At 49.0% G+C, this 25,877-nt stretch overlaps 1 protein-coding gene across 3 annotated transcripts in view; it reads left to right on the forward strand.

Moving 5' to 3' along the window:
• The window catches only part of mtgo (miles to go), a 340,195-nt gene that overhangs the window by 237,816 nt on the left and 76,502 nt on the right, over positions 1-25,877 (forward strand). For 2 of the 3 annotated variants that reach the window (XM_076206853.1, XM_076206852.1), the window contains exon 2: positions 1,362-1,404. The exons of the other annotated variant lie outside the window; for it this stretch is intronic. In XM_076206853.1, coding sequence (XP_076062968.1) covers positions 1,362-1,404 — 43 coding nt within the window. The remainder of the gene's footprint in view (positions 1-1,361; positions 1,405-25,877) is intronic. 3 annotated transcript variants of the gene reach the window in all.

A 25,877-nucleotide genomic window follows, 5' to 3' on the forward strand; every position in this document is an offset into this window, starting at 1 on the left:
TCTTTCGAGTTTGGCAACGTCGTAGAGGGAGAGGTGGCATGTTGCCATACGATGAAGAACATGGAATTACTGTTTTTGGATGAAATATTTATCATCATCATCATCATCTTCGTCGTCATCATTATCATCATCACCATCGCTACCACCATGACCATCATCACCACCACCACCACCACACCACCACCACCATCATCCCCCCTCCCCTTTGTCAAACCCCTCCACAAATCCACCTCTAATGGATACCGTGTCGAACTCATGAGCAGGTGGTCGTCAGTTCGATTCCCGGGCCTCGATGCGGGCTTCTTGCGTGGGTTCCCGACAGCCCTGGCGAGACGGGGTAGGCGACTCAAACATAAGCCCCCACCCCCCCAAAAAAAGAGAGAGAGAGAGATAGAGAGGGGGGGGGCTTGTATCAATTGACAGGGCATTGCCCTACCAGAGAGGGATTTCTCACTTCCCACTTTGTAAGATTGGGAGGTTGAGATAGAGGTGCTGCTTACCTATGAAAAACACTTGTTCCCGTATTTAAATCCTTCTATACAGTGATACCTTTGACACTTATTTCTGTCCGAGGTCAAGGGGATGTCTATTTGGTGCGGGGGGGGGGTGGTAATAGGTTCCAAAGAAAACGGGGCCCAAGATATTAAAGAAAACGATGTCTTGGTATGTCGTGGTTCACTTTCGAACGTTCACCACAGAACCGAATAAAAACGTCTGACGTCATACGGAATAAAAAAAAAAAAAAAAAGGAAAAGAAATTGATGTTCCCTTCGATGTTCGGCGTTTCGAGTGTATGGAGGAAAGTTGAGGACCACCATTCCCGAAGGAATAACAACCGAGCATTGTTCGATTCCTAATCATACGGTGTTCGGTTCGAATCATTGTTCTATTGTTCAGTCTGCCTGAAAGGAAGGGTTTTTTTTTTTTTTTTTTTTTTTTTTTTTTTTTTTTTAGGGATTCTGTGTTGGTCGGCTAATGGGGTTGAAAGGGGTTTAGAGGTAATACCAACCCACACAGATGGAACGAGTCTTAATGAGGGAGAAGGAAAGCGGACTGCAGTAAGTGATAATCGGTTTTGGGGAGAAACCTAATAGTGACTTGTCAACAAAAGTTGGGTAATGACCTGAGAAGATGTTCAGGTCAGTTGTGACGTCAAACGGGGGTTAGTGAAGATGGGGTTAACCCCCTTTTAGATACCTTTGTAGGGGTTTACTTTGGGTGATATAAATTCCCTAGAGGCACTTGGAACACGCATACACACACACACACACACTTTTTTTTTTGTAACCACTTTTTTTTCCAGCCCCCCGTCTTCATCTTATCTCTTGTCTAACTTTTTTTTTCTCTCTCCCTCTTTTCAGGTAAGCAGAGATGATTTCGAAGGCCGTCCACAAGTCAGATCAGGTTTGTTGATATTCACCAGAAGCAACCTTGCGTGGTCATTATTTTTACAAAAAAAAATTTTTTCCAATAATGCACGGAAAGTGTGAAGAAAAGTTATACACGTCGAAAAAGTCGTTATTGTTCAATTGTATAGAGTATGAAATAAAATTTATATATATATATATATATATATATATATATATATATATATATATATATATATATATATACACAACACTGAATGGATCCCAGTGATTAGAGATACATTTTTATCAACCACAATGCACTTTAATTCTAAGCCATCTAGACGCGTGCAGAAATTGAAGCGCGGTACCCCCGAGTACTCTAACCTCATGCGGCGAGAACGTTACCAGTGCCGAGTGACTAGACCAATACACCATCAAGAGAGATGGTCTAGTCACTCGGTACTGGTAACGTTCTCGCCGCATGAGGTTCGAGTCCTTGGACGTACAGCGTTTCAATTTCTGCATGCGCCTAGATGGCTTAGAATTAAAGTGCATTGTGGTTGATAAAAATGTATGTATATATATGTATATATATATATATATATATATATATATATATATATATATATATATATATATATATTAGTAAATACAACCCTGTATAGTAGTTATTTTGCCGCACTGTGAAGGGCCTGCCATTGCATTAAGAACAAAAAAATTTCCGTAGTGCATTGGCAGTCTGAACAAAAATTATACTAAATTGCATAAATATTCTGTGTTCTTAATTAGTAAATGCCTCCTTTCTCTGGTCCTGTCTCTACCAAATGGCGTACTATTTCACAGGTTTAACTAATTTTGTCGATTACTTTATACAGTATACACGTTTTTTTTTTTTCCATTTTCTGATTTCTTTTGGTTTTATGTGAATTTTTATTTACATTTTCTATTCTCAATTTTTTTTTATCTTAAGATATCTTAATCAGTAATGGCTATAATAGACATGGTACCCTCCCCCCCTCCCCTTTTTTTCCCACGACAGCGTATTGCTTAACTCATTTGTGAGGGAGAGCTGAGGAGTAATATTCTTGTGTTTTCTTACTTGCTCGACTGCAATTTGAGTGTTTGCTATTGACGTCCTGAGTCTGCTCGGTAAATAGGTTTGGCAATCTCAGTTTTATTTTTAATTACTGCAGACCTTACTTTTGATTTGTGGTACTTGTATTTAGTATGGGGTTCAAAATACTCTGAATGATAGGTAAGAATTGCAGATGTGAGATCTTTAGAAATACCGTCTGCACCAGGTAGGTGTGTGTGTGTGTGTGTGTGTGTGTGTGTGTGTGTGTGTGTGTGGGTGTCTATGTATGTGTGTGATGTGTGTGTATCTATGTGTGTGTGTGTGTGTGTGTGTGATGTGTATATATGTGTGTGTGTGATGTGTGTCTATGTGTGTGCGTGTGTGTGTGTGCGTATGTACGCGTGTGTGTCTATGTGTGCGTATGTACGCGCGCGCGTATGTGTGTGTATGTGTGTGTGTGTGTGTGTGTGATGTGTGTCTGAATGTGTTTGTATGTGTGTGTGTGTATGTGTGTGATGTGTGTTCGCTATTGGTAGTTCTATCTTGCTCAAGAATCTGTGAATATTTGGAGGGAGGGAGGGAGGGTGGGAGGAAGTGATTAAGGCATTTTGCATGTGAATTGGCTTTTGTGTGGATTTCTGCTCCCATTACTGTTTGTATTTTAGGCTTCACCCCGGCCCCCTGTGGCTTTCCATTCGTTTCGCTCGCTCGCTCGCTCGCTCGCTCGTCCGCCTGTTCAGCCCCGACTCGCTCCTTCACTGGCGTCCACGAAACACGCCACTCTCCCACCACCACCACTCGTACCACCACGCATACCACCACGTATATCACCACCACTCGTACCACCACCACGACTCGTAACACCACTCGTACCACCACCACTCGTACCACCACCACTCGTACCACCACCACTCTTACCACCACGCATACTATCACCACCCATTCGTAACACCACGCATACCACAACCATCACTCGTAATACCACCACTCATACCACCACCACTCGTTCCACCACTCTACCACCACCACCAACACTGTCATCATTGCTCTCCCCCACCATTATCAACCCATACCACCAGCACTCGTACCACCACCAACTACACCACCCACACCAATCACCACCGCTTCCACTACCACCCTCCACTACCTACCACCACCATCACGGCCACCACCACTACCACATACCACCTACCACCTGCCACCGTGATGGTTACCACCACCACCTCCACCACTGTCACCTCCACCCTCCACCACTACCACCAACTTTCTCCTTCCACCGATGGAGGCGATCATTATCAGGAGTGATTACCAGCGGAACAATTTACCTCTGTGTAGCACAGGTGAATAGTAGTAGTGGTGGTGATGGTGGTTACAATACCGTGGTGGTAGTGATGATGGTGATATGTTGATAGTCCCAATATAGTGATAGTGCAATTACGGTTATAGTGCCAATATGGTGATACAGCCAATGTGGTGATGGTGCAATAATGGTGATGTGCCAATGTGGTGATAGTGCCAATGTAATGATGGTGCCAGTATGATAACACCAATATGGTGATAGCGCCACATTGTAGTAATCATGAGCAAAGTGGCGGGTGGTGTTTGGTGGTTGCATTGTTGGTGATGGTGTTGGGTGCATTAACACCATCAATTAACACCACCACAGTTTACCAATATACTCGTATTGTGGTGAAGATACCACCACACCAATACCAGCACCATCACTAACTATCCCCTCCTCCTCCCTCCTCTTCCCTCCTCCTCCTCCCTCCTCCTTCCACTTTATTCTTCTACTTCACTTTCCATCCTCCTCCTCCGTCTCTCCTCCTCTTTCCTCCTCCCCCTCCTCCCTCTCCTCCTCCTCCTCCTCCTTCTTCTCCTCCTCCGTCTTTCCTCCTTCCTCCTCTTTTCTCACCCAAATCTACTTCCCTCCTTCCTCCCTCCACCTTACCCCTCCCTTTCCCTTTCTTGTGTGTGTGTGTGTGTGTGTGTGTGTGTGATTTCTTTCGTTATAATGGGAATATCGGAGGGAAAGTGTGGAGATGGGTTCAGGTCATTGCCAGGAGGAAGAGGAGGAACAACTTCGTCGCCCATGTGTAAGGTGACCTGTCGTAAGCGTACTGTACAGGGCTCAACCCGCAAGCGCTTGCGGTGCCCTCGTTGGCCGCCAGAGTTGCATGTCGATCTGGGAAACAAAAGGGTCTTTGACTGGGGATTTAGCTCGTGTGTGTGTTTGTGTGTGTATGCATGTGTGTGTGTATACATATGTATAACGACTTGAGATTTCGCCTACAGGCGTTCCACAATTTTCATGAAAATGTTTGTAAATCAGTGTGTGTGTGTGTGTGTGTGTGTGTTTGTTCTGAGTGAAGAAAATATGTGTTTTGGAGACAAATGTTGTCATTTCACGGGTCATAGTCTGGGGGTTCCCCCCCCCCACTCTTGTGCCCGAAGTGGGAAGGGGGGGGGTCCCGTCTGTCCGGAGAAGGCAGGGGAGTGAAAGGGAGCTTTGCTTGTCCAGAAAGCCATGGGGGGAGGGGGAGAGGTGGGAGTCTTTTTTGAGGATTTTATTTTATTTATTTATTTTATTTTTTGAGTAGTTACTCAGACTCCTTTCTTCCTACAATATGTCAGATGCCATATATTTTTTCTGGCTAACTTTGTGTTATTAAGATCGTTAACGTGATCACTGTGAACCCAGTGGACGTGTTACGTGTTCAAATGTTATCCACTTTTGAACAATCTGTAGAACCGTTCATTCCTTCGTTCATTCTCATTCCTTGTCATTCCCTTCCGTTCCCCGGGCGCTCCCATCTGCAACGTCGTACTTCAAGTGGGACTGTCCCGGGATTTATCGGGACTCGAGGCCTTCCTAAGGACACTGCCGCCCCCCGGAAGCTCAGCGGGGCCCCAGATAATCCGGGGGGCGTGTTCTTGACCCTTCGACGGGAACGGGGATGATTGCTGCCACCCCTTGTGTTACGCTTGCTCTTTCTCTCTCTCTCTCTCTCTCTCTCTCTCTCTCTCTCTCTCTCTCTCTCTCTCTCTCTCTCTCTCTCTCTCTCTCTCTCTCTCTCTCTCTCTCTCTCTCTCTCTCTCTCTTTCGTGCTCTTTTTCTTCCTCAATTCCTCTCGCTCTCTTTCACTTTCTCCTCTCCTTCTCCCTTCTCCTCCTCTTTCCTCCCCTCTCCCTCGCCCCTCTTTTCCACTTTTCATACCCTCTTCCCCTCTCCCCTCCCTTACTCTCTTCTCTCTCCCTCCCTCCCCCTCTCCCCCTCTCCCTCTCCTTCCCTCCCTCCCCTCCCTCCCTCCCTCTCCTTCCCTCCCTCCCCTCCCTCCCACCTTCCCTTCCTCCGTCTCTCTCTCTCTCTCTCTCTCTCTCTCTCTCTCTCTCTCTCTCTCTCTCTCTCTCTCTCTCTCCTCTCTCTCCTCTCTCTCTCTCCTCTCTCTCTCTCCTCTCTCTCTCTCTCTCTCTCTCTCTCTCTCTCTCTCTCTCTCTCTCTCCTGGCTGCTTCGCTGTCGTGCCCCGTTTTGCATATTGACTGTACAAGTTTTATGGATTTATTATTTGAAGGGGATTGACGACACTCCTGTGGACCAGAGTCACGCAGAATTGTTATGATTGGAGTCTTCATCTCGACTCGAAAGAGGGTGGCGATTATTTGTGTATTTGACACTCCCCTTCTTCTTGCTTGCCCTCTTCGGTGCCACATTGCCCCCAAGGATGGAAGGGCCGGTTATCTCGAACGAAAAAAAAAAAAAATGCTTTCGTGTCAATTGTCTTACTGCTACCTTTTTCTTGCTTCTCGCCACTTATTTTTGTCTTGTCTTCTTCATGTTGTCCTGTCCACGTTTTGTCCTTTGCTTTGTTTCCTCTTTGTCTTTTCCCATCCTCGTCTTGTCACTGTTTTGTCTTGTCCTGTGCCGTGTCTCACGAAGAACGCGCCCCCCCCCTTTTTTCCCTATTGTCCTGTTTGACGTAGTCACCTTTGTGTCTTGCCCTTTTCATTGTCTTTTCGCATCCTTGTCCCACCTCTGTCTTGTCCTCTCAAGCACCGTGCTTCCTTTTTGCATCATCTTGTCCCTTGCATTGTGTTTTCATTCTCGTACTTTGTTGAATCATTCGCTTTTCCACCTCCCCACTGTTGTTACTAGTCTCACCCTTCCCTTCTCTTGACCCTTGCCTTCCCCTCACCCTTGCCTTCCCCTCACCCTTGCCTTCCCCTCACCCTTGCCTTCCCCTCACCCTTGCCTTCCCCTCACCCTTGCCTTCCCCTCACCCTTGCCTTCCCCTCACCCTTGCCTTCCCCTCACCCTTGCCTTCCCCTCACCCTTGCCTTCCCCTCACCCTTGCCTTCCCCTCACCCTTGCCTTCCCCTCACCCTTGCCTTCCCCTCACCCTTGCCTTCCCCTCACCCTTGCCTTCCCCTCACCCTTGCCTTCCCCTCACACTTGCCTCCTCTCACACTTGCCTCCCTTGACCCTTTGTCTCCCTTGACCCTTGCCTCCCTTGACCCTTTGTCTCCCTTGACTCTTGCCTTCTTTCAACCTTACCTTCCCTTCACCCTTGCCTACTCTCACCCCTACATCCCTTCACCCTTGCCCCCCTGTACCCTTGCCCCCCTCCACCCTTGCCCCCCTCCACCCTTGCCCTCCTTCACCCTTGCCTACTCACCCCCTACATCCCTTCACCCTTACCCCCCTCCACCCTTGCCATCTCTTTACGTCTCCCCTCTTTTCCTCACTCATTCCTCTCCTTCTTTCTCCCGTTTCTCCTTTCTCCACTCTCTCGCTCCTCCCTCACCTCTTTATCTCTCGCTCTTCTCTCTCCTGTTCTCTCGCTCCTCTCTCCCCTCTTTTTCTCACTCTTGTCTCTCCTCTTTGTCTCGCTCCTTCTCTCTTCCCCTGGCTCCATCACTCAGTCTTTCTCGCTATTCTTCTTCACCTATTTTCTCCTTACATTGTTTCCCTCAGCCCAAATTCACGTTTTCTTAATTATACCCTCAACCATTTTCTTTCGTGTGTACACGTTACCTAGTGTCGTTCCTTCTTTATTATTTACTATTCGCTCACTATTTTCTCCCTCTTCTCCTTTCATCCCTCTTCTTCCTCTTCCATTGCGATTTACTCTCTTCCCATTTCTCCCTCTCATCTTCCCTCTTTCCCTTTCTCCCTCTTCCCATCTTCGCTCTTCCCATCTTCGCTCTTCCCATCCTCCCTCTTCCCACTCCTCCCTCTTTCCACTCCTCCCTCTTTCCACTTCTTCCACTTCCCTCCTTCCTCCTTCCCCTCTCTCCATCTTCCCACTTTCTCTTCCCCTCTCTCCATCTTCCCACTTTCTCTTCCCATTTCTCACTCCTCCCACTTCTCTCTTCCCACCCTCTCCTTCCCTACTTCCTCCTCCCCCTCCCTCCGCCCTCCTCCTCCCCTCCTTCCGTCTTAGCCCCAGGGCTGTATCGAACAGCCAAACTTGACTCGCTCTTCTGATGCAAGTTTTATTATACTCTCTCTCCCAGTCTCTTTCCATCTTTCCCTCTCTCTTCCCCCCTCTTGCCTCTTTCTTCCCCCCTTTCTCTCTTTGTGTGTGTCTCTCTCTCCTCTCTCCCATTCTCTTTCCCACCCTCTCCCTCTATCTTTCCTACACTTTCCCTCTCCCTCCTCTTTCCCTCCCCTTTTCTCTATCTCTCCCTTTCCCTCTTCCTCCCCCACTGTCATCCTTTTCCTCCCCCTGTCTCCTCTCCACCAACCCAACCTAAGCACCTATAGGCGTTATCACACTGGGCTATTTTTCCTCGAACTTCCAATTAATCTGCGGTACTGCCCTCTTCCAGAACCTTTTCCGCCGTCAAATCACTATGGCAAACTATTTTGTTTTCTTAACAATCTGCATACAATGTCATTTGATATACTGGAGGAAAATTACGGTGATATTCTTAAAAAATTCTTTCCTTATATAAATCTTGTATAAATCCCTGGAAAACAGAGATTTATATAAGAAAAAAAAAATAAGAATACCACCGTGAGATTCTTACGGTGGTATTCTTTAAACAATTCTTTGCATAAATCATAACCTTTCAAGGATTTATATAGGATTTACATAAGGAAATATTTTTTAAGAATATCACTGTTACTTCCGTAATATCAGATTCCTTCCCGAAAGCTGCGACCTGCAAATCTACTCCAACAGTCGAAGGAAAAATAACCCAGTGTGATGACGCCTTTACTAGGCCGGATGAAGCCACTGTGGTGAGCTACAGAGACTTCTTCGTCAGACCTATGGGTAGACAGGCGATCCTGCATTGGACCATTCTATCTGAACTTGCTCACATCCGAATCAGAATTTTGAAATGGATGGATTTGTTCTTATCACAATTACTGCTGGTGCTTTAGAGGAAGATGTGTAGATCAGTAAGGACGTATTATGTACAATGGATATTTGTTGATATCGGAGTGATTTTATTTACATTGGTAGTATTAAGTTAACACAAAGTTAACACAAACCTAGAATGACGTTTAGATAATGTTTTGGTTGATATTGAAAGCACGGGAAATGTCCTGGTTGTCAATGATAACATTGATGATATTATTGGAAGACGAGGGAGGGAGGGAAAGGCAAACTCTTCTGAAGAGCTCTTATGAGGCAAAACGCCTCTCGTCCAGTTTCGACTTGCGTCGTTCGTAAGTTGAAACCAGTAAGGTTTTTTCTCTTTCGTTTAATGAAGTGTCTGCCCAGGGTCCCCCCCCCCTCCCACTTCCCTCCCCCGTCCCTCCCCTCGTCTTGCCATGTTACCAGTCTGTACATGGTAGCACTGATTCTCAAACTTGGCGGCTGTGACCTGCGGTTACAGATTACATTTCTGTATGTGAGGAATGTGGGTGGGGGGCATTACACTGTCCTGGTAGAAGAAATGTAAGGTAATTATGATTGTCATTTTTGTAATAAAGCAAAAGGTTTCTATTAATCAACAGTTTGTATGTCAAAATTATGATTATAATTATTATTATAATTATTATTATTATTATTATTATTATTATATATATATATATATATATATATATATATATATATATAATATATATATATATATATATATATATATATATATATATATATATATATATATATATATAAAATGTTTTTCTCTCCAAGAAGGGGGGGAATGGAGTGAAAAGGTTTGAAAACCATTGGTTTAAATATTGGTCAGTGGCAGTATTGTAAACGAGTTAACCAATAAGGTTTTCGATACATGTTGACCACGCGAAGGCAGGTTTGCAAATGTTTGTGTCACGAAGAGAACAGACTATTGTACGAACGTGTTCGATTGAATTTGATGTCGCGTTTCGTCTGTGATATGATTAAGAGTGACAAGAAAAGTCTTGGGAATTTGCTCATTCTTTTATATCTTCCAAGATGATCAGAATTGTGATCATCATTATCATTATTATCATCATTGTCATTATCATTATCAGAACCAAGGGCCGACATCAAAGGAACTTATTATCAGTGTCACCGATCACATGTTTACGAAAGCCTGGGCAAATGGAAATCACTGGTAATTGTGGAACCGTTACTATACATGGATAAAATGACTATACTTTGCTAGTCGTTATATAAAAAAAAAAGAGAGAGATCACTTCATGGCAACAGCAAAGCCGTTGTTGCCGTAAACTGGGTTTAAGATATCGTCGACTTAACGGTTTTCCTTTCAAAGTTGAGATGCATTGGATCGCCTTGCATCAGATAAATGCAATTGTGTAATTACTAAATTAATGATGAGAGTGTGGACTAAACAGGTGTGTGGAAACTTTGTTCAACATACCAAATATGAAATATGCACATTAATGGGAAGTTTTCTTTCAAAATGTTCTTTTTTCCCTCACTTGGGTGTCTTACCAGTCGACCTCCCCCATAAGTACTACCATTCTCCCACCCCCTCCTCCTGTGTCGATTCTTTCCTCTCTCACAGCGTCTCCAGCTGTTGCTCCTGTCTGTGGTCTGAAGCTAGACCCAGCAGGCACTCTGCCTGCTTGCTTGCCTGCTTCTTCTCCCCCTACTGGCTGCCTCTTCTGCTGCCCCTGCTCCTCACCATAGCCACTTCTGGACACGCGGCCTATTGACCCGCCTCCTCCTCTTACTCCTCCTTCGCCTCCTCCTTCTCCTTCTCCTTCTCCTTCTTCTCCTTCACCACCTCCTCCACTTCCACCACTTCTTTCTCCTTCTTTTCCTCTTTTTCATTGTCCAAATCTTTCTTTTCCTCTTCATTGTCCATATCTTTTTCTACCTCTTCCTTTACTTTTCTTCCCTCCCCCTCTTCTTCCTTCCTTACTCTCGTACTTGCCCGTTTTCTCCCTCTCCTCCTCTCCTTCCTTGTTCTCTTACTTCTTCCTTTTCTCCTCCTCCATCTCCACCTGAACCACTTCCACATCCTCCTCATCGTCCACTACCACCGTCTCCTCCACCACCGTTTCCTCCATCACCACCTCCTCCTTCCTCTTCCTCTCTTCCTCCTCATCCCCACCCCCTCCCACCCTCTCCACGTCTTCCTCCATCATCATCTCTTCCCCAACCTCTCCCTACTTCACCTCCACCTTCAGCACTTCATTCTCGTATTCCACCTTTTCTTCCCTCTTATCCTTCCCCTCGTGATCTTCCATGTCTTCCTCGTCGTCGTCTTTGTCATCTTCGTCGTCGTCTTCGTCTTCCTCGTATTCTTCGTCCTTCTTATCGTTGTATTCCTTGTCCTCGCCCTCCTCGTTCTCATCCTCTTCGTCGTTGTATTCCTCGTCCTCGTCCTCCTCTTCGTCCTTACTCTCGTCGTTGTATTTCTCGTCCTCGTCCTCCTCTTCGTCCTTACTTTCGTCGTTGTATTCCTCGTCCTCCTTCTTGCCCTTCTCTTATCCTCGTCCTCCTCTTCGTCCTTACTCTCGTCGTTGTATTCCTCGTCCTCCTTCTTGCCCTTCTCGTATCTTCGTCGTCGTCCTCGTCGTCGTCCTCGTCCTCCGAGATCTTGGTTCCCACTTGGGAGTGTTAATTACGAGCAACTAAGTTGTTCCTCGAACAGCTTGTTTACATTTTACCCATTTATTTGTTTATTTACACACACACACGCACACGCACACGCACACACACACGCACACACACGCACAGTCATACACACACAGTCACACACACAGTCACACACATAGTCACACACATAGTCACACACATAGTCACACACACACACACACACACACACACACACACACACACACACACATACACACACACTGCCTTTCCCATCTTCTCATCTCTTACCTCTCCCCTCGTAACATCTTTTGGACTTGACCTTATTTCCCCTTTCCTCTCCCTTTTGGTTCCCCTCTTTCTTTCGTCCATAGTTCCCCTTCTTTTACAATCTTTGGTTTATTTTATTTTCGTAATCCCATTCACGGAAATACTTTTCCTTGCATTACTACCACTACCATTGTCACGAGTACTCTTACTATCACTTTCACGTAAATACTCGCCCTTGTACTACTACTACTACTACTACTACTACTACTATTTTATTTACTACCACCACGAGTACTGTCACTATCGCCATCATTCCTGCTGCTGCTGCTGCCACCATCCCTTTTAGTCCTTGTTTTCCTCCTACGTTTTCACCTGTTTCTCTCCTGCCCCTCCTCCCCCTCTTCCTCCTCCTCCTTCTCCTCCAACCCCTTCTCCTCACCTCCTCCCCCTTCTCCCCTCCTCCCCTATTCCTCCCTCCCTTTCCTCCTCCCCTCTTCCCTCCCCTTCCTCCTCCTACCCCTCCTCCTTCCCTCTCCCCTCCTCCCTCCCCTTCCTCCTCCTACTCCTCCCCCTCCCTTCCCCTCCCTTCCTCCCCCCTCATCCTTCCCTTCCTCCTCTTCCTCCTCCTCCCGTTTTTCATTTCCACCCACCTCGCGTGTACCATGTAAAGGAGTCCCACAGGGTCAATACTTATTGACACTATTGATAGTATTGATATTGTCAATGTTTCCATTATTGACAACCGTGACCTTTATTTTATATTCAGTCTGAAACGAGAATTCTTTGGATGTCACACGGTTAGCATCGATTAATTTATTAGTTAATTTTTTTATTATTAGATATATATTGCCTAAGAGTTAATGTTACACACCACTCCTGGTCTTCTCCCCTTCATCCCTACCTGACCCTCCTAAGCACAAAACAACATAGGAATGGAAGAGACTGAAAGAGACCATAAGGCCTACTCTAGGTTGTTCCATGTCCATTACCACCTATCATCCCCATCCATAAAGTTATCTAACCTTCTCTTAAAACAACCAATAGTTTCAGCGCTCCCCCACCCCAATCCTCACCCCCCTGTCGTATAGTACTCACCCCATTGCTTATGCACCCCACCCCCACACCACCCTCGTCCATCCTTCACCCCCATACTCCCTTTATGCACTCCCTTTATGGATAGTGTGACGGGTGGTCATGGACTTCGAATTGCCTAGTGTAGGCCTTATGGTCTCTCGAAGTCTTCTTCATTCTTATTTTGTTATTCCTGTGTACTCCCCATTCCACCCCTTACGGACTTCACGCCTCGCATTTCATATACTCCCACTCCCCCCAAAGCCTTGCAAAAAAATCCCACTCCACTCCTACTCCGCTCCTTTCTACTCCACTCTTTTTGCTCCACTCCCACTCCACTCTCTTCTGCTCCATTCCTACTCCACTCCAACTCTCCTTTCTACTCCACTCCAGATCCACTCCTTTCTACTCCACTCTTCTTGCTCCACTCCCACTCCACTCTTTTCTGCTCCATTCCTACTTCACTCCAATCTACTCCACTCGTATCTTCTGCTTGCCTCCACATTGCCCTCCCCCCTCTTCCACTTCCCTACATTCCCCCCCCCAACCTACACACTAAGAAGCGTGTCATTTGAGCAATTTGCTTCCTTTGAGCCACCTTTCGTCTTCTTCGCAGTCGTTCATTTGTTTAGTTTATTCCTTATTTTCATTTCTGTCAATTAAGTCCCCCACCCACCCCCATTCGGCGTTTTCTGTTCCTCCCTTCTTTTTCTTTTCTTCCTTAGTTCCTTACTTCCTTCATTACTTTCTTCCTTTCCTCCATATTTTCTTTACTCCTACCCTCCCTCCTTCCTACCTTCCCTCCTTCCCTCCTTCCCTCCTTCCCTCCCTCCTTCCTTCCCTCCTTCCCTCTTTGCTTCCTTCCTTCCGTCATTCCTAGTCCAATAGTTTCTAATGTTTACCGTTGCTTCTGTAGTTTGTTTTTCTGGCCATATATTCCCCCTCTTCCTCCCCCTCCTCCTTCTTCTCCTTCTTCTCCTCTTCCTCCTTCGACATATCCATTTTCGTTCTGTTGTTCGAGCATCGTTATTGTTTGTCTTTTCCTTCCAACGGTTACTCGCCATTTCAGCTCCGGAGTTCGCCTTCTTCAGTCTGTTTCTTCGAGATGCCACAACCTGCAACGCTTTCGTACCAAGGGGTACCAATTCCTCCGAAGTGTCTGTCTCTGTCTCTCTCCTCTCTCTCTCTCTCTCCTCTCTCTCTCTCTCTCTGTCTCTCTCCTCTCTCTCTCTCTCTCTCTCTCTCTCTCTCTCTCTCTCTCTCTCTCTCTCTCTCTCTCTCTCTCTCTCTCTCTCTCTCTCTCTCTCTCTCTCTCTCTCTCTCTCCTCTCTTCCTCTCCCTCTCCCTCCCCCCCTCTCTCTCTTTCTCTCCCTCTTTGTAGTGTGAATACATAACTCCTGGACCTCGGCGTTCAAGAATGAGGGGGGGTTTACCCTTCCCCCTTCCTCCCCCCAACGCCCTCAACAGGCGAGATCCCCACGTTGTCACTGATGTATGTGTAAGTCCCGGGACCCAATGTGGGTTCGTTGGTTCCCGACGACCCTGGCCTGACGGGGAGGGGACCCAACGGCGGCCTTGATAATAATCATAATAATAATAATAATGAATATAATAAGTTTGACGAGAGAATAAAAAATTGTTACAAAACAAATGCTAATAACTCTCCTCGATTATGAGATCTTGCATAATCACTTTCCCTCACTCGCCCCTCCCCCTCCCTTCCCCCTCCATTCCCCTCCCTCCATCGCCCACTCCTCCACTCCCGTACCCTCCCCTCTCCTCCTCTCCCCTTTTCCTCTCCTCCCCTCCTCTTCTCCCCTCCTCTCCTCCCCTCCCCCCTCCCCTCCCCCCTCACTCCTCATCCTCATCCCTTCCTCATCCCTTCCTCATCCCTTCCTCATCCCCCTCCCTTCCTCATCCCCCTCCCTTCCTCATCCCCCTCCCTTTCTCATCGCCCTCCCTTCCTCATCCTCCCCTCCCGTCCCCATCCTCCCCCTCATGCCCCTCATCCTTCTATCTTCAGCTGATTTTCCCCTTACTCCTCTTCTTCTTCCTCCCCTTCTGCCCTCGCCAACCTCCTTCCCCTTCCTCCTCCATTTACTCTTCCTCCTCTTTTCCTTCCTTCCTCATCTCTCGTCTCCCTCCTCTTCTCCCTCCTTCCCCCCCCCCCAAGTGCCAGTGCCAGGTTCGCGCTAGGCCGCCGCCGCCGCCGCCTCCTCGCCGCCACCGCCCTCTGGCATCTGGATTAGAGATCGGAATCTGTTGAATCGAACGCGGAACCTCAACATTACTCTCCCCCCCACTCCCATCCACTCCCTTCCACTCTTCTCCTCTCCCTCATTTCTTCCCCTCCACTCCTCCCCTTTTCTCTTCTTCACTTCTCGCCTCCACTGACTTCCCTTCCCTTCCCTTCCCTTCCCTTCCCCCTCTCCGCCCTTTCCCTCTCCTCCCATTCCCTCTCCTCCCTTTCCCTCTCCTCCCTTCCGTTCTCCTCTCCTTCCTTCTCCTCCCCTACCCTCCTTTCCTTCCCCTTTTTCCCCTTCCCTTCATCCCCATTCTCTCTCTCTCTCTCTCTCTCTCTCTCTCTCTCTCTCTCTCTCTCTCTCTCTATATATATATATATATATATATATATAAGATATATATAATATGATGAACACCACTTCGGATGGGGTGGAGGTGGTGGGTTGTGGGGACGAGGCGGTGAGGGAAGGAAAGGGGAGGTGGGGGGGAAGCGGGATTTTAAAGATTGAGAAAGAGAAACTGTCATGAGAGTAAACGTTCCTCTCGTGTGAAGTTTCTTGGAACGTTTTCTTTCTCAAGATGGACGACGTGCAAGAGGAGAACCCACATCCAGACATCATCCTTGTTGCAAGTGTTGTTTCAGCACGAGTGGTTCCTCTTTTACTCCTCCGTGTCTTCCTTCTTCCTTGCTCCTCACATGCTTGCTTCCTCCTCCTCCTTCCTCCCTCTTACTCCTCCTTCATCTTTCTTCCTCCTTCCTCCTCCTTCCTCTTTCTTCCTCCTTCCTCGTCTCTCCTCCTTCCTCTTTCTTCCTCCTCCTTCCTCTTCCTTCTTCCCTCTTTCTCTTCCTTCCTCCCTCTTTCCTCCTCCTTCCTTTACCTTCCACCTTCTTTCCTCTTCCTTTCCTCCTCTCATTTCTTCCTTATTTCCTTCCTTCTTTCCTCCCTCTTCCTCCTCTTCCCACTTCCTCCTTCCTCCCTCTTCCTCCTTCCTCACTCTTCCTTCTTCCTCCTCCCACTTCTTTCCTCCTCCGTCTTCCTCTTCCCTCTTCCATCCTCGTCCCTCCCTCTTCCTTCCATTTCCCTTCCTCTTCCTTCCATTTCCCTCTTCCTCTTCCCTCTTCCTTCTTCTTCCCTCTTCCTTCCTCTTCCCTTTTCCTTCCTCTTCCCTTTTCCTTCCATTTCTCTTCCTTACTCCTACCTCTTCATTCTCCCTCTTCCTACTCCCTCTTCCTCCCTCCTGTCCCCCCTAATCTCCCCATCCCCCCTATTCTCTCCTATTCTTCCTCGCTCTTCTATCTCCCTTCTCAATTTTACATAGGAAACTTTCCCCCCACCTCGCTTCCTCATGCCTTCTCCCCATCTCGTTATCTCGCTCCTTCCCCCACCTGTCTCGCTCCTTCCCCCACTTGTCTCGCTCCTTCCTCTACCTATCTCGCTCCTTCCCCCACCTGTCTAGCCCTTTTCCCCCACCTGTCTCGCTCCTTCCCCCCACCTGTCTCGCTCCTTCCCCCCACCTGTCTCGCCCTTTTCCCCCACCTGTCTCGCCCTTTTCCCCCACCTGTCTCGCCCTTTCCCCCCACCTGTCTCGCCCCCTTCCCCCACCTGTCTCGCCCCCTTCCCCCACCTGTCTCGCCCCCCTTTCCCCTACCTCGCTGTCTCGCTCCCCTCACTCTCACTCCTCCCAATCACATTTTTCTGGTCTCCCCCTATCCCCCTTCCTTCCCCCCTTTTCTCGCGTCGCGATATGAGGCGCATTTTTGTGTGTCGACCTTGTCGGGTTGCCGCCATTTAGTGCCTCCCCCACCCCCACCCTCCACCCCTCCACTCTGCTCACTCGTGGTCTCCCCCCCCCTTGCCCCCACCGCTCCCATTCTCTTCTGCTCTCCTATTCCCTTTCCCACCACATCTCCTTTCTCCCACTTTCTCACCCACTCCTTCCATTCTCTCCCACCCCCTCTCTTACCTCTCTCACCACCCCCTCTCTTACCTCTCTCACCCCCTCACCTACCTCTCTTCCTCCTCCTCTCTTACCTCTCACCCCCTCACCTACCTCTCTTCCTCCTCTCTTACCTCTCACCCCCTCACCTACCTCTCTTCCTCCTCTCTTACCTCTCTCCAACTCCCTCTCCTACCTCTCTCCCACTCCCTCTCCTGCCTCTCTTCCTCTTCCTCTCCTACCTCTCTCCCACTACCTCTCCTACCTCTCTCCTCCCTCCTCTCCTACCTTTCTCCCACCCCCTCTCCTGTCTCTCTTCCTCCTCTCCTACCTCTCTCCCACTCCCTCTCCTACCTCCCTCCCACCCCCTCTCCTACCTCTCTCCTACCTTCCTCCCCGCTTTCCTTCTCTTACCCACAAACGCCTTCCTTTCCTGCCTCTCCTCGCCCTTCTAGTCAGCCTCTCATTTCCTCCTCCTCCCCCAATCCTCCTCACCTTACTCGGTCAACGCGTCTCCTACCTCCCCCACCCCCCAAGCCTTTCTCCCCCCTTGTAAGCCTCCCGTGGTTTGTTTTAGCCGACTTCCTTCCTCCCTCTCCTCGTCCATCTTCTCCCTGTCCATCGACCTTCCTTCCTCTTGACCTCCCATTCCTCCCTCTCCTCACCCTTCCTCCCTCTCCTCACCCTTCCTCCCTCTCCTCACCCTTCCTCCCTCTCCTCACCCTTCCTCCCTCTCCTCACCCTTCCTCACCCTTTCTCCCCATTTCTTCCTCACGTCTCCTTCCTTCCATCGTTCAGCTCATTGGTTCTCAACTTAGGAGACTTCAGGGTCATCACTACGAACCAGAGTCACTAGGGATTCCTCTATGGTTGGAGCACAAGTCTCCACTCGGTAATGCTGATCACTTTGAACTTGTACTTTCCCTCCTCTTTGCTCCCTTCCATGAACATATTTATCACATGTAGCCTACGACTCCACCTCTTCGGTGTGATCGTGTTCAGGATAGAAGCACTAGGTACCTGTGTGAGATGTAGTAACAAAGTAATATATAATCGCAATGGTAAAGCCTCTTGTTTAATACAGAATCGGCTGATTCCAAGCATGATAGCATAGCAAGAGAGCCGTGATCTTATCTCTCGTGGTGACAACAGTGAGTAACCTGTGGCTCGGAGCATTGAGCATGATTGGCTCACTGGTGGCTCGTCACCAGTCGTCGACAAAACCTTCGAAATGGGGTTGGTGGCTCCTGATGTTGGAGCGCCCGGTGGCTCGGCTAGACACGGCTCTGCTCGGTAGATCCCTGGGCAAAGGGGCTATCACACTGGGCTTATAACACTGGGCTTGTCACACTGGGGATCCACGGGCTTCACCAGCGCCGAAAGTTGAGACTTCATCCGAGTAAAAACTATTTTGGTTACAGTGTGTGTTTTTCAAAATCCAAATATCAAATTATCTTTGTCATATATAGCAAAGCTGGTTGATAAACTAAAAGATTATAAACCTATACGAATGTTAAACATCCTGTTGAAATGTTCTTGGAGAAGTCTAGAGTGCAAGCGAAGTCGTATTCTAGTTATTCAAATGGAGGTTGAAGGTAGGATGTGGGAGGAAAAATAGCCCAGTGTGATAACCCCAGAACCTGGTGAAAGTGATGTGAACCCAGAATGTGATGTACAATCAGGAGTTGTTCATCACTCGAGGCATGTGCAGGCGCCTGCACTTGGTGGTGACCTGCACAACGTCTGTCAACATATCTGCAACAGAAAAATCCCCTACTGACAAAAAAAAAAAAATCCCAAAACGGACGGAAATTTCCCAAGACTGACGTAAACTGCGCGGCGATATAGTCGTAGGTTTTCTCGAAGTCTACGAATGTCAGCCAGCGAGTCGGAGCATTGTCTGCAGTTGGGCAGTGGCGGAGTATCAGATTTCGAACCTTATCTTCGGGATTTCATACAAGATTTTGCATATTCGGTTTTGTAATGAGTCTTGGCAAAGGCTTTGTGTGTGTGTGTGTGTGTGTGTGTGTGTGTGTGTGTGTATATATATATATATATAATATATATATATATATACACACACATACACACATACCATACTCCAATTGTTTTCATACTGAACACATTCCCATGCCCGCTTAGGCCATGCTTCCATTTTAACTTTCCTCCCTCCCCCCCCTTATTCCCACTTTACTCCCTTCCTCCCCTCTTCCTTCCCTTTTCTTTTCATCCCCCCTTGTATCCTCCCTTAGCTCCCTCATCCCTTTATCCTTCCAACCTACCATCCCCTCCCCCCGCCCATTACTCCCCTCCCCCCACCCATTACTCCCCTCCCTCCCACTTTCAACACCTTCCTTCGCTCCTTCTCTCTCTACCTCCCTCTCTTCCACACCCTCATCCATCCTTTGTCATCCCTTACTCCCTCTCTCCTCCCTTCTCCCCTCCCTCCCTCACTCCTCCCTTAGTCCCTCCAATCCTTCCCCTCCCAGTCCCTCCCTCCCTCCCTCCCTCCCAGCCGGTTGCTTGCAGAGAACGGGAGGCGCGATACGGCTGGGCGTATTGAACTTGCAGCCTCCTCCGTCCTCCACCTTCCCCTCCACTTCCCTCCCCTCCAGTCCCCTCCATCTATACCCCCCACCACTACCACCTGACTCTTCTTCTCTTTCCAGCTCCCATCCTCAAGTTTTTCTTTTTTCTTTTCTTTTTTCTTTTGTCGTTTTGTATCCTTCCCTTTACTCTTTCTTCTCTCATCGTCTCCTTTCCCCCTCCCTCCTCCTTTTATCTCCCTTCTCCTTATGTCTCCCTTCTCCTTATGTCTCCCTTCCCTTCCTTCCCTTCCCTTCCACTTCCCTATCTTTTTCCCTTCCCTACCTCCTTACCTCCCTTTTTCCTTCCCTTGTCCCTTCCCTCCTTCCCATTTCCCCTTCTTCCTTACCTTCTTTCATGAAATCCTCCAGTCTCTCCATCATTCCCCCTTGCTTCCTCCCTTCTATTCCCTCCACCCTTCAACTCTCTCCTCGTCTATCCTTCTGGTTTCACCTTATCCTTATCTTCTTCTGTCCTCTCTTCCCCTCCCCTTACTTCTCCCCTCTTACTCACTCCTTCCCACCCCTTACTTCTCCACTCTTACTCCTCCCCTCCTCTGTCCTCCTCCCCTCCTCTGTCCTCGTCTCCCCTCCCCTTCCTTACCCTCCCTCTCTTTCCCCTCTCTCCTACCTTTCCCCTCATCTTCCCTCCTCTTCATCCCTTCCCCTCATCTACTATCCCTTTCCCTCCCCATTCATTCAGTCCTCCTCCCCTACTCTTTTCCCCTCTCCTCTTCTCCTTTCCCCTCCTCTCCCTTCCCCTCCTCTCCCTTCCCCTCCTCTCCCCTCCCTTCTTTTCCGCCTCTCCTCCCGTCTCCTTCCCTCCCCTCCCCTACCCTCCTCCCATCTCCTTCCCTCCCCTCCTCCCATCTCCTTCCCTCCCCTCCCCTCCCATCTCCTTCCCTCTCCTCCCCTCTCCTTCCCTCCCCTCCCCTCCCATCTCCTTCCCTCTCCTCCCCTCCCCTCCCCTCCCCTCCCCTCCTCCCATCTCCTTCCCTCCCCTCTCCTTCCCTCCCCTCCCCTCCTCCCATGTCCTTCCTTCCCCTCCTCCCCTCCCCCTCCCCTATTTCCTCTCCCCCAGGACCAATTACGCCTTATCCCCCACTGAGCCTAGTGTCTTCGCAGGCTCTTTGCACCCCCCTTCCCCCCTTCCCCTCAATGAATGATGGTAAGAAATTAGGTCTTCGCCCGTCTTCTTCCGCGTTTGACTGTCTGAGTCACAGGCAGAGAGCGGATGGACTTGTAGGGAGTGTAAGGTTTGTGGGATGGATCTAGGGTGCGGCATATTGTCTTGCTCCTTTCCTCCTTACTCCTCATTGCTCCTTGCTTCTTCCTCCTTCCTCTTAACACCTTCCTCCTCTTTACTCCTTCCTTCTTCATCCTTACTCCTTCCTCCTCATTCTTTCTTCCTCTTTGCTCCTTCCTTTTTGTTCTTTTTTTCTCCTTCCCCCTTCCCCTTCCTCCTTCCCCTTCCTCCTTGCTCCTTCTTCCTCCTTCCCCCTTGCTTCTTCCTCCTTCCCCCTTGCTTCTTCCTCCTTCCCCCTTGCTTCTTCCTCCTTCCCCCTTGCTCCTTCTTCCTTCCCCCTTGCTCCTTCCTCCTCCTCCTTCCTCCTTACTCCTTGCCCCTTCTTCGTCCTTGCTCCTCCTTCCTCCTTACTCCTTGCTACTTCATCCTCCTTACCCCTTCTGCCTTACTCCTTCCTCCTTGCTCATTCTTCCTCCTTAACACTTCTGCCTTACCCCATCTTACTCCTTCCCCCTTCCTTACTCCTCCCTCCTTACTTCTTCCTCTTTACTCCTTCCCCCTTCCTTACTCCTCCCTCCTTACTTCTTCCTCTTTACTCCTTCCTCACTCCTCCTTCCATATTCCTTCCTTCTTACTCCTTCCTCTTTACTCCTCTCCTCCTTACTCCTTCCTTCATCAATTACTCTCCATCTTCTCTCCCCACTCGCACACACCTTCTCCCCGGTATTATGTTTTTAGATTCGACAGCCTCCCCGCTACTGTGCATCAGTTTGGATATCCCCCCCTTTTTTTCTTTCTTTTTTTCATTTTTCCTCCTTTAGTTTGCCTCTTTTCCCCTCGTTGTCTTTTTTAAGGTCACGGTTTGTCATTTTCACACTTTTTCTCTCCATTGTTTTGTCCCCTTTGGGCTTTGGTCCTCACTGTTTATTGTCCTTTACCCATCACTTTGTCCCTTTCCCCCCTCGTCCTTTTTTCTCCCACACTTTGTCCCTTCCTCCCTCATTGTCCCCCCCGCATTGTCATTTCCCCAACACAGTCCCTTTTCCTCCACACTTTGTCCTTCCCCCCCCTCATTGTCCTTTTCCACCTCATTGTCCTTTTCCCCCTCATTGTCTTTTTTTTTTTTTGTCTCGTATTATCTCCCCCCTCCCGCCAATGATTGTTCCTTTTTCTTTGTTCTTTTTCTCTCTGTTTACTTTTTCCCTGCTGCTGCTGCAGTTTGACCTTGAGTTCAATATTTGTCCTCTTCCTCAATGTTTGTCCTTTTCCCTCGCCGCCTCTCCTTTTGCTCGTCTCGTCCTCATCCTCAGCTTCTTCCTCAACCTCGCTCTTCATCAGTTTAATTCCGCATCGTCATTGCCTCTTTCTCCTCCTCCCCTCCTCCCCCCTTACTCCCTCTACTCCACCTCATCCCCTCCTACTTCCCCTTCCCCTTCCCAGTTCTCCTCCCCCTACTCCTCCCTTCCCCTATTCCTCCTCCCTTCCCCTACTCCTCCTCCCTCCCCCTACTCCTCCCTCCCCCTACTCCTCCCTCCCCCTACTCCTCCCTCCCCCTACTCCTCCCTCCCCCTACTCCTCCCTCCCCCTACTCCTCCCTCCCCCTACTCCCTCCCCCTACTCCTCCTCCCTCCCCCTCCTCCTCCCTCCCCCTCCTCCTCCCTCCCCCTCCTCCTCCCTCCCCCTACTCCTCCCTCCTCCTACTCCTCCCTCCCCCTACTCCTTCCCCCCTCCTCCTCACCCATTCTCGTTTCATCTCCCCGCCGCCCCCCACGTCCTGTCTTGAGCACATTTACACATTGACTGGGCATTGTGTCAATACACGATCGTGGGAGTAGACTCGAATTAATTGGCGGTGAATTCTTTGTGTGTGTGTGTGTGTGTGTGTGAGTGCAACATATCGTTGTTGAGTTAGCTTAGCATCGCCTCGGTGTGAGCACCGTCAGCGTTACACTTTAGATCATTACAATGCATCCACTCGCCCTTCTCCCACTTTGCCTGCTTCCTCCTCCTCCCCACCTCTTTCTCCTCCCCACCTCTTCCTCCTCCTCCCCACCTCTTCCTCCTCCCCCCCATCTTGTTCTCGTTATTCGGAAGGGAAGGAAGGATACTTGAGATCAAGGTTCATCTTACAATGAGAGGAAATTTGATGGATACAGTTTAAAGGAATACAGAACAGTTGACACGGAACAAGGTCAGGACCTGGCCATCTTTGATATACATAACTATAGCTGTGGTCGAGTGAGGGGGTGGGGGGAGAGGAGATTGTGGGGGGGGGGCTTGACCAATGCTCTCCGGAAGTAGTTGGGGGATGGGGGGCGGTTTCGGAGCAGAATTGGAATAATTTTATCTAAAGACCTACTTCCTCGCCCTCAGAAAGTCATGGCAGCTGTTGTCCTATGCCGACTGTTGATAGGTGGTAATGGACATGGAACTGCTTAATATAGGCCTTATGGTCTCTTGCAGTCTCTTCCATTCTTGTGTTCTTATTTTGTCTGTATGTCAAAAAGTGTCTTACCCTATTATAAGGGAGGTAGCCAGACAAGGCGTGCACCCCCTCATCCTTTTTTTATCTGAGCTCCTTGTGGATGAAAGGCCATCCCTGTCTCCCGCCTCATTGCCGAGAACGAAATTTTCTAAACGAATCGCGTAAACGTTTGCTGCTGCTGTGTCCACGGACACCAAACGTTCATCTCTTCCCGCTGTCTTGCGGCAAACAACGTTTGCTAGACGGGTAGCCCGCGCCCGGGGAACCGACTCGTAGTCCAAATATGCTGCTGTAAAAAGCCTCACCATCAAACCAAAGAGCTCGAACTCGCTTCCCAAATTGGTTTGTTGGTGCTAAACCAAAATTGGTATGACGCCTGTGCGAGACCAGCTGAATCGGAGCTGTCTGAAGGAGGGAGGGAAGGAGGGTGGAGGAGGAGGGTTGAAATGGAAGTTCTTTGTTGGTGTTGGCTAATTCTCTCTCTCTCTCTCTCTCTCTCTCTCTCTCTCTCTCTCTCTCTCTCTCTCTCTCTCTCTCCCTCTCTCTCTCTCTCTCTCTCTCTCTCTCTCTCTCTCTCTCTCTCCCCTCTCTCTCTCTCCCTCTCTCCCTCTCTCTCCCTCTCTCTCTATCCCTCTCTACCTCTCTCTCCCTCTACCTCTCTCTACCTCTCTCTCCCTCTCTCTCTCTCTCTCTCATGTGTGTGTATTGACATAATTGTAGTATACAGGAAAGGAACAGCACACGAGTGTGTGAGATAGTCTACCTAATTGTAATACACAGGATAAGAATTACGATCTTTGTGTGTAATTTTCTCTAATTGTAATACAGAAGATAAGAACGACGTTTCGCGCGCGCGCGCGCGCGTGGGTGTGTTTGTGTAAGTTACGTGGAGAAACGAACAACAAGAGACCTATTGGTCCTTACATGGCTGTTTCGCTACCTAATTTAATACTGTAATATGATTTTTTTCGTAACTATAGTGGAGCAAACAATTCTAATCGAGGATTTGTATCTAAGTAAACGTAAAGACTTTTTTAATATCTAGACAGTAGAACAATCAGTGACATTGGGTGACCATTCCATATATAAACAACACTGTGTGTGTGTGTGTGTGTGTGTGTGTGTGTGTGTGTGTGTGTGTGTGTGTGCCTGTCTGTCTGTCTGTCTGTGTCTGCGTCTGCATGTCTGCACACAAAGAAAAGTCTTCGTGGCTGGCATGGGCCTCTCGTGTAGGTTCGTCTGCCCGTCTGGCCTGTTTGTCTGTCTGTCTGTCTGTCAGTTTGTGTCTGGGAGGGAGTCTGCACTGTAATTTTTTTTCGGGGGGAAGAGGGGGAAGGTGGGAGAGGGGGGAGCACCAGCATGTTGCACGCTGTCTCGTCATTTGCTGTCTCCACCCAGCAATACCTCCCTTCATGAAGAGGAGGAGGAGGAGGCGGAGAAAGGTTGCTCCCACGTCTTCGTCCTTCTCCCCTTCTTCTCCCCTCTCCCCCTCTTCTTTCCCTCTCCCCCTCTTCTTTCCCTCTCCCCCTCTTCTTTCCCTCTCCCCCTCTTCTTTCCCTCTCCCCCTCTTCTTTCCCTCTCCCCCTCTTCTTTCCCTCTCCCCCTCTTCTTTCCCTCTCCCCCTCTTCTTTCCCTCTCCCCCATCCTTTCCCTCTCCCCCTCTTCTTCCCCTCTCCCCCTCTTCTTCCCCTCTCCCCCTCTTCTTCCCCTCTCCCCCTCTTCTTTCCCTCCCCCCTCTTCTTTCCCTCCCCCCTCTTCTTTCCCTCCCCCCTCTTCTTCCCCTCTCCCCCCTCTTCTTTCCCTCCCCCCTCTTCTTCCCCTCTCCCCCCTCTTCTTCCCCTCTCCCCCTCTTCTTCCCCTCTCCCCTCTTCTTCCCCTCTCCCCCCTCTTCCCCTCTCCCCCTATTCTTCCCCTCTCCCCCCTCTTCTTCCCCTCTCCCCCCTCTTCTTCCTCCATTCGGTTTTGCCTCACTTCGGCCTTACTTCCGCCATTGTTGTCTCCCTCTTCTCTCCTCCTCCTCCTCCTCCTCCTCCTGCCCCCCTCCTCCTCCTCCTGTCCCTCTCCTTTTCCTCCTGTCCCCCTCCTTCTCATCATCATCATCCTTTCCCTCCTTCCTCTCCTTTTCTTTCTCTCCCTTCTTTTCCTTCTTCCTCCTCTCTTCCTCTGCATTAGCCTTCTCGTTTTCCTTCTCTTTTCCTCCTCCTCTCTCCTCTTTCTTCTTACCTCTTCTTCCCCTTTCCCCTTCTTTTCCTCTCATCCTCCTTCTTTCCCTCCTTCCCCTTTTCCTCCTCTCCGTTCATTTCTCCTCCTTTTCCCTCATTTCCCCCATCCCCCTTCCCCTCTTCCTTATTTTCCTTCACCACCTCCTTCCCCTCTTCCTTCCCAACCTCCTTCCCCTCTTCCTTCTCCTCTTCCTCCTCTTCCTTCCCCATCTCACCTTCGTCTCCCTCATCGTCTTCCTCCTCCTCCCATTCCTTTTCCTCCCTCTTCTCCTACTCTTCCCTGTCCCTCTCATCTCATCCTCATCGTCTTCCTTTCTTCTTTCATTTCCTCCACTCTCCTACTAAAACAACTATAGGTACTACAACTACCATTGCTAGAACAGCTACTA

Source organism: Oratosquilla oratoria, chromosome 23, assembly GCF_046742065.1.
Source record: "Oratosquilla oratoria isolate Oo_2021 chromosome 23, ASM4674206v1, whole genome shotgun sequence".
Classification (NCBI taxonomy): domain Eukaryota; kingdom Metazoa; phylum Arthropoda; class Malacostraca; order Stomatopoda; family Squillidae; genus Oratosquilla; species Oratosquilla oratoria.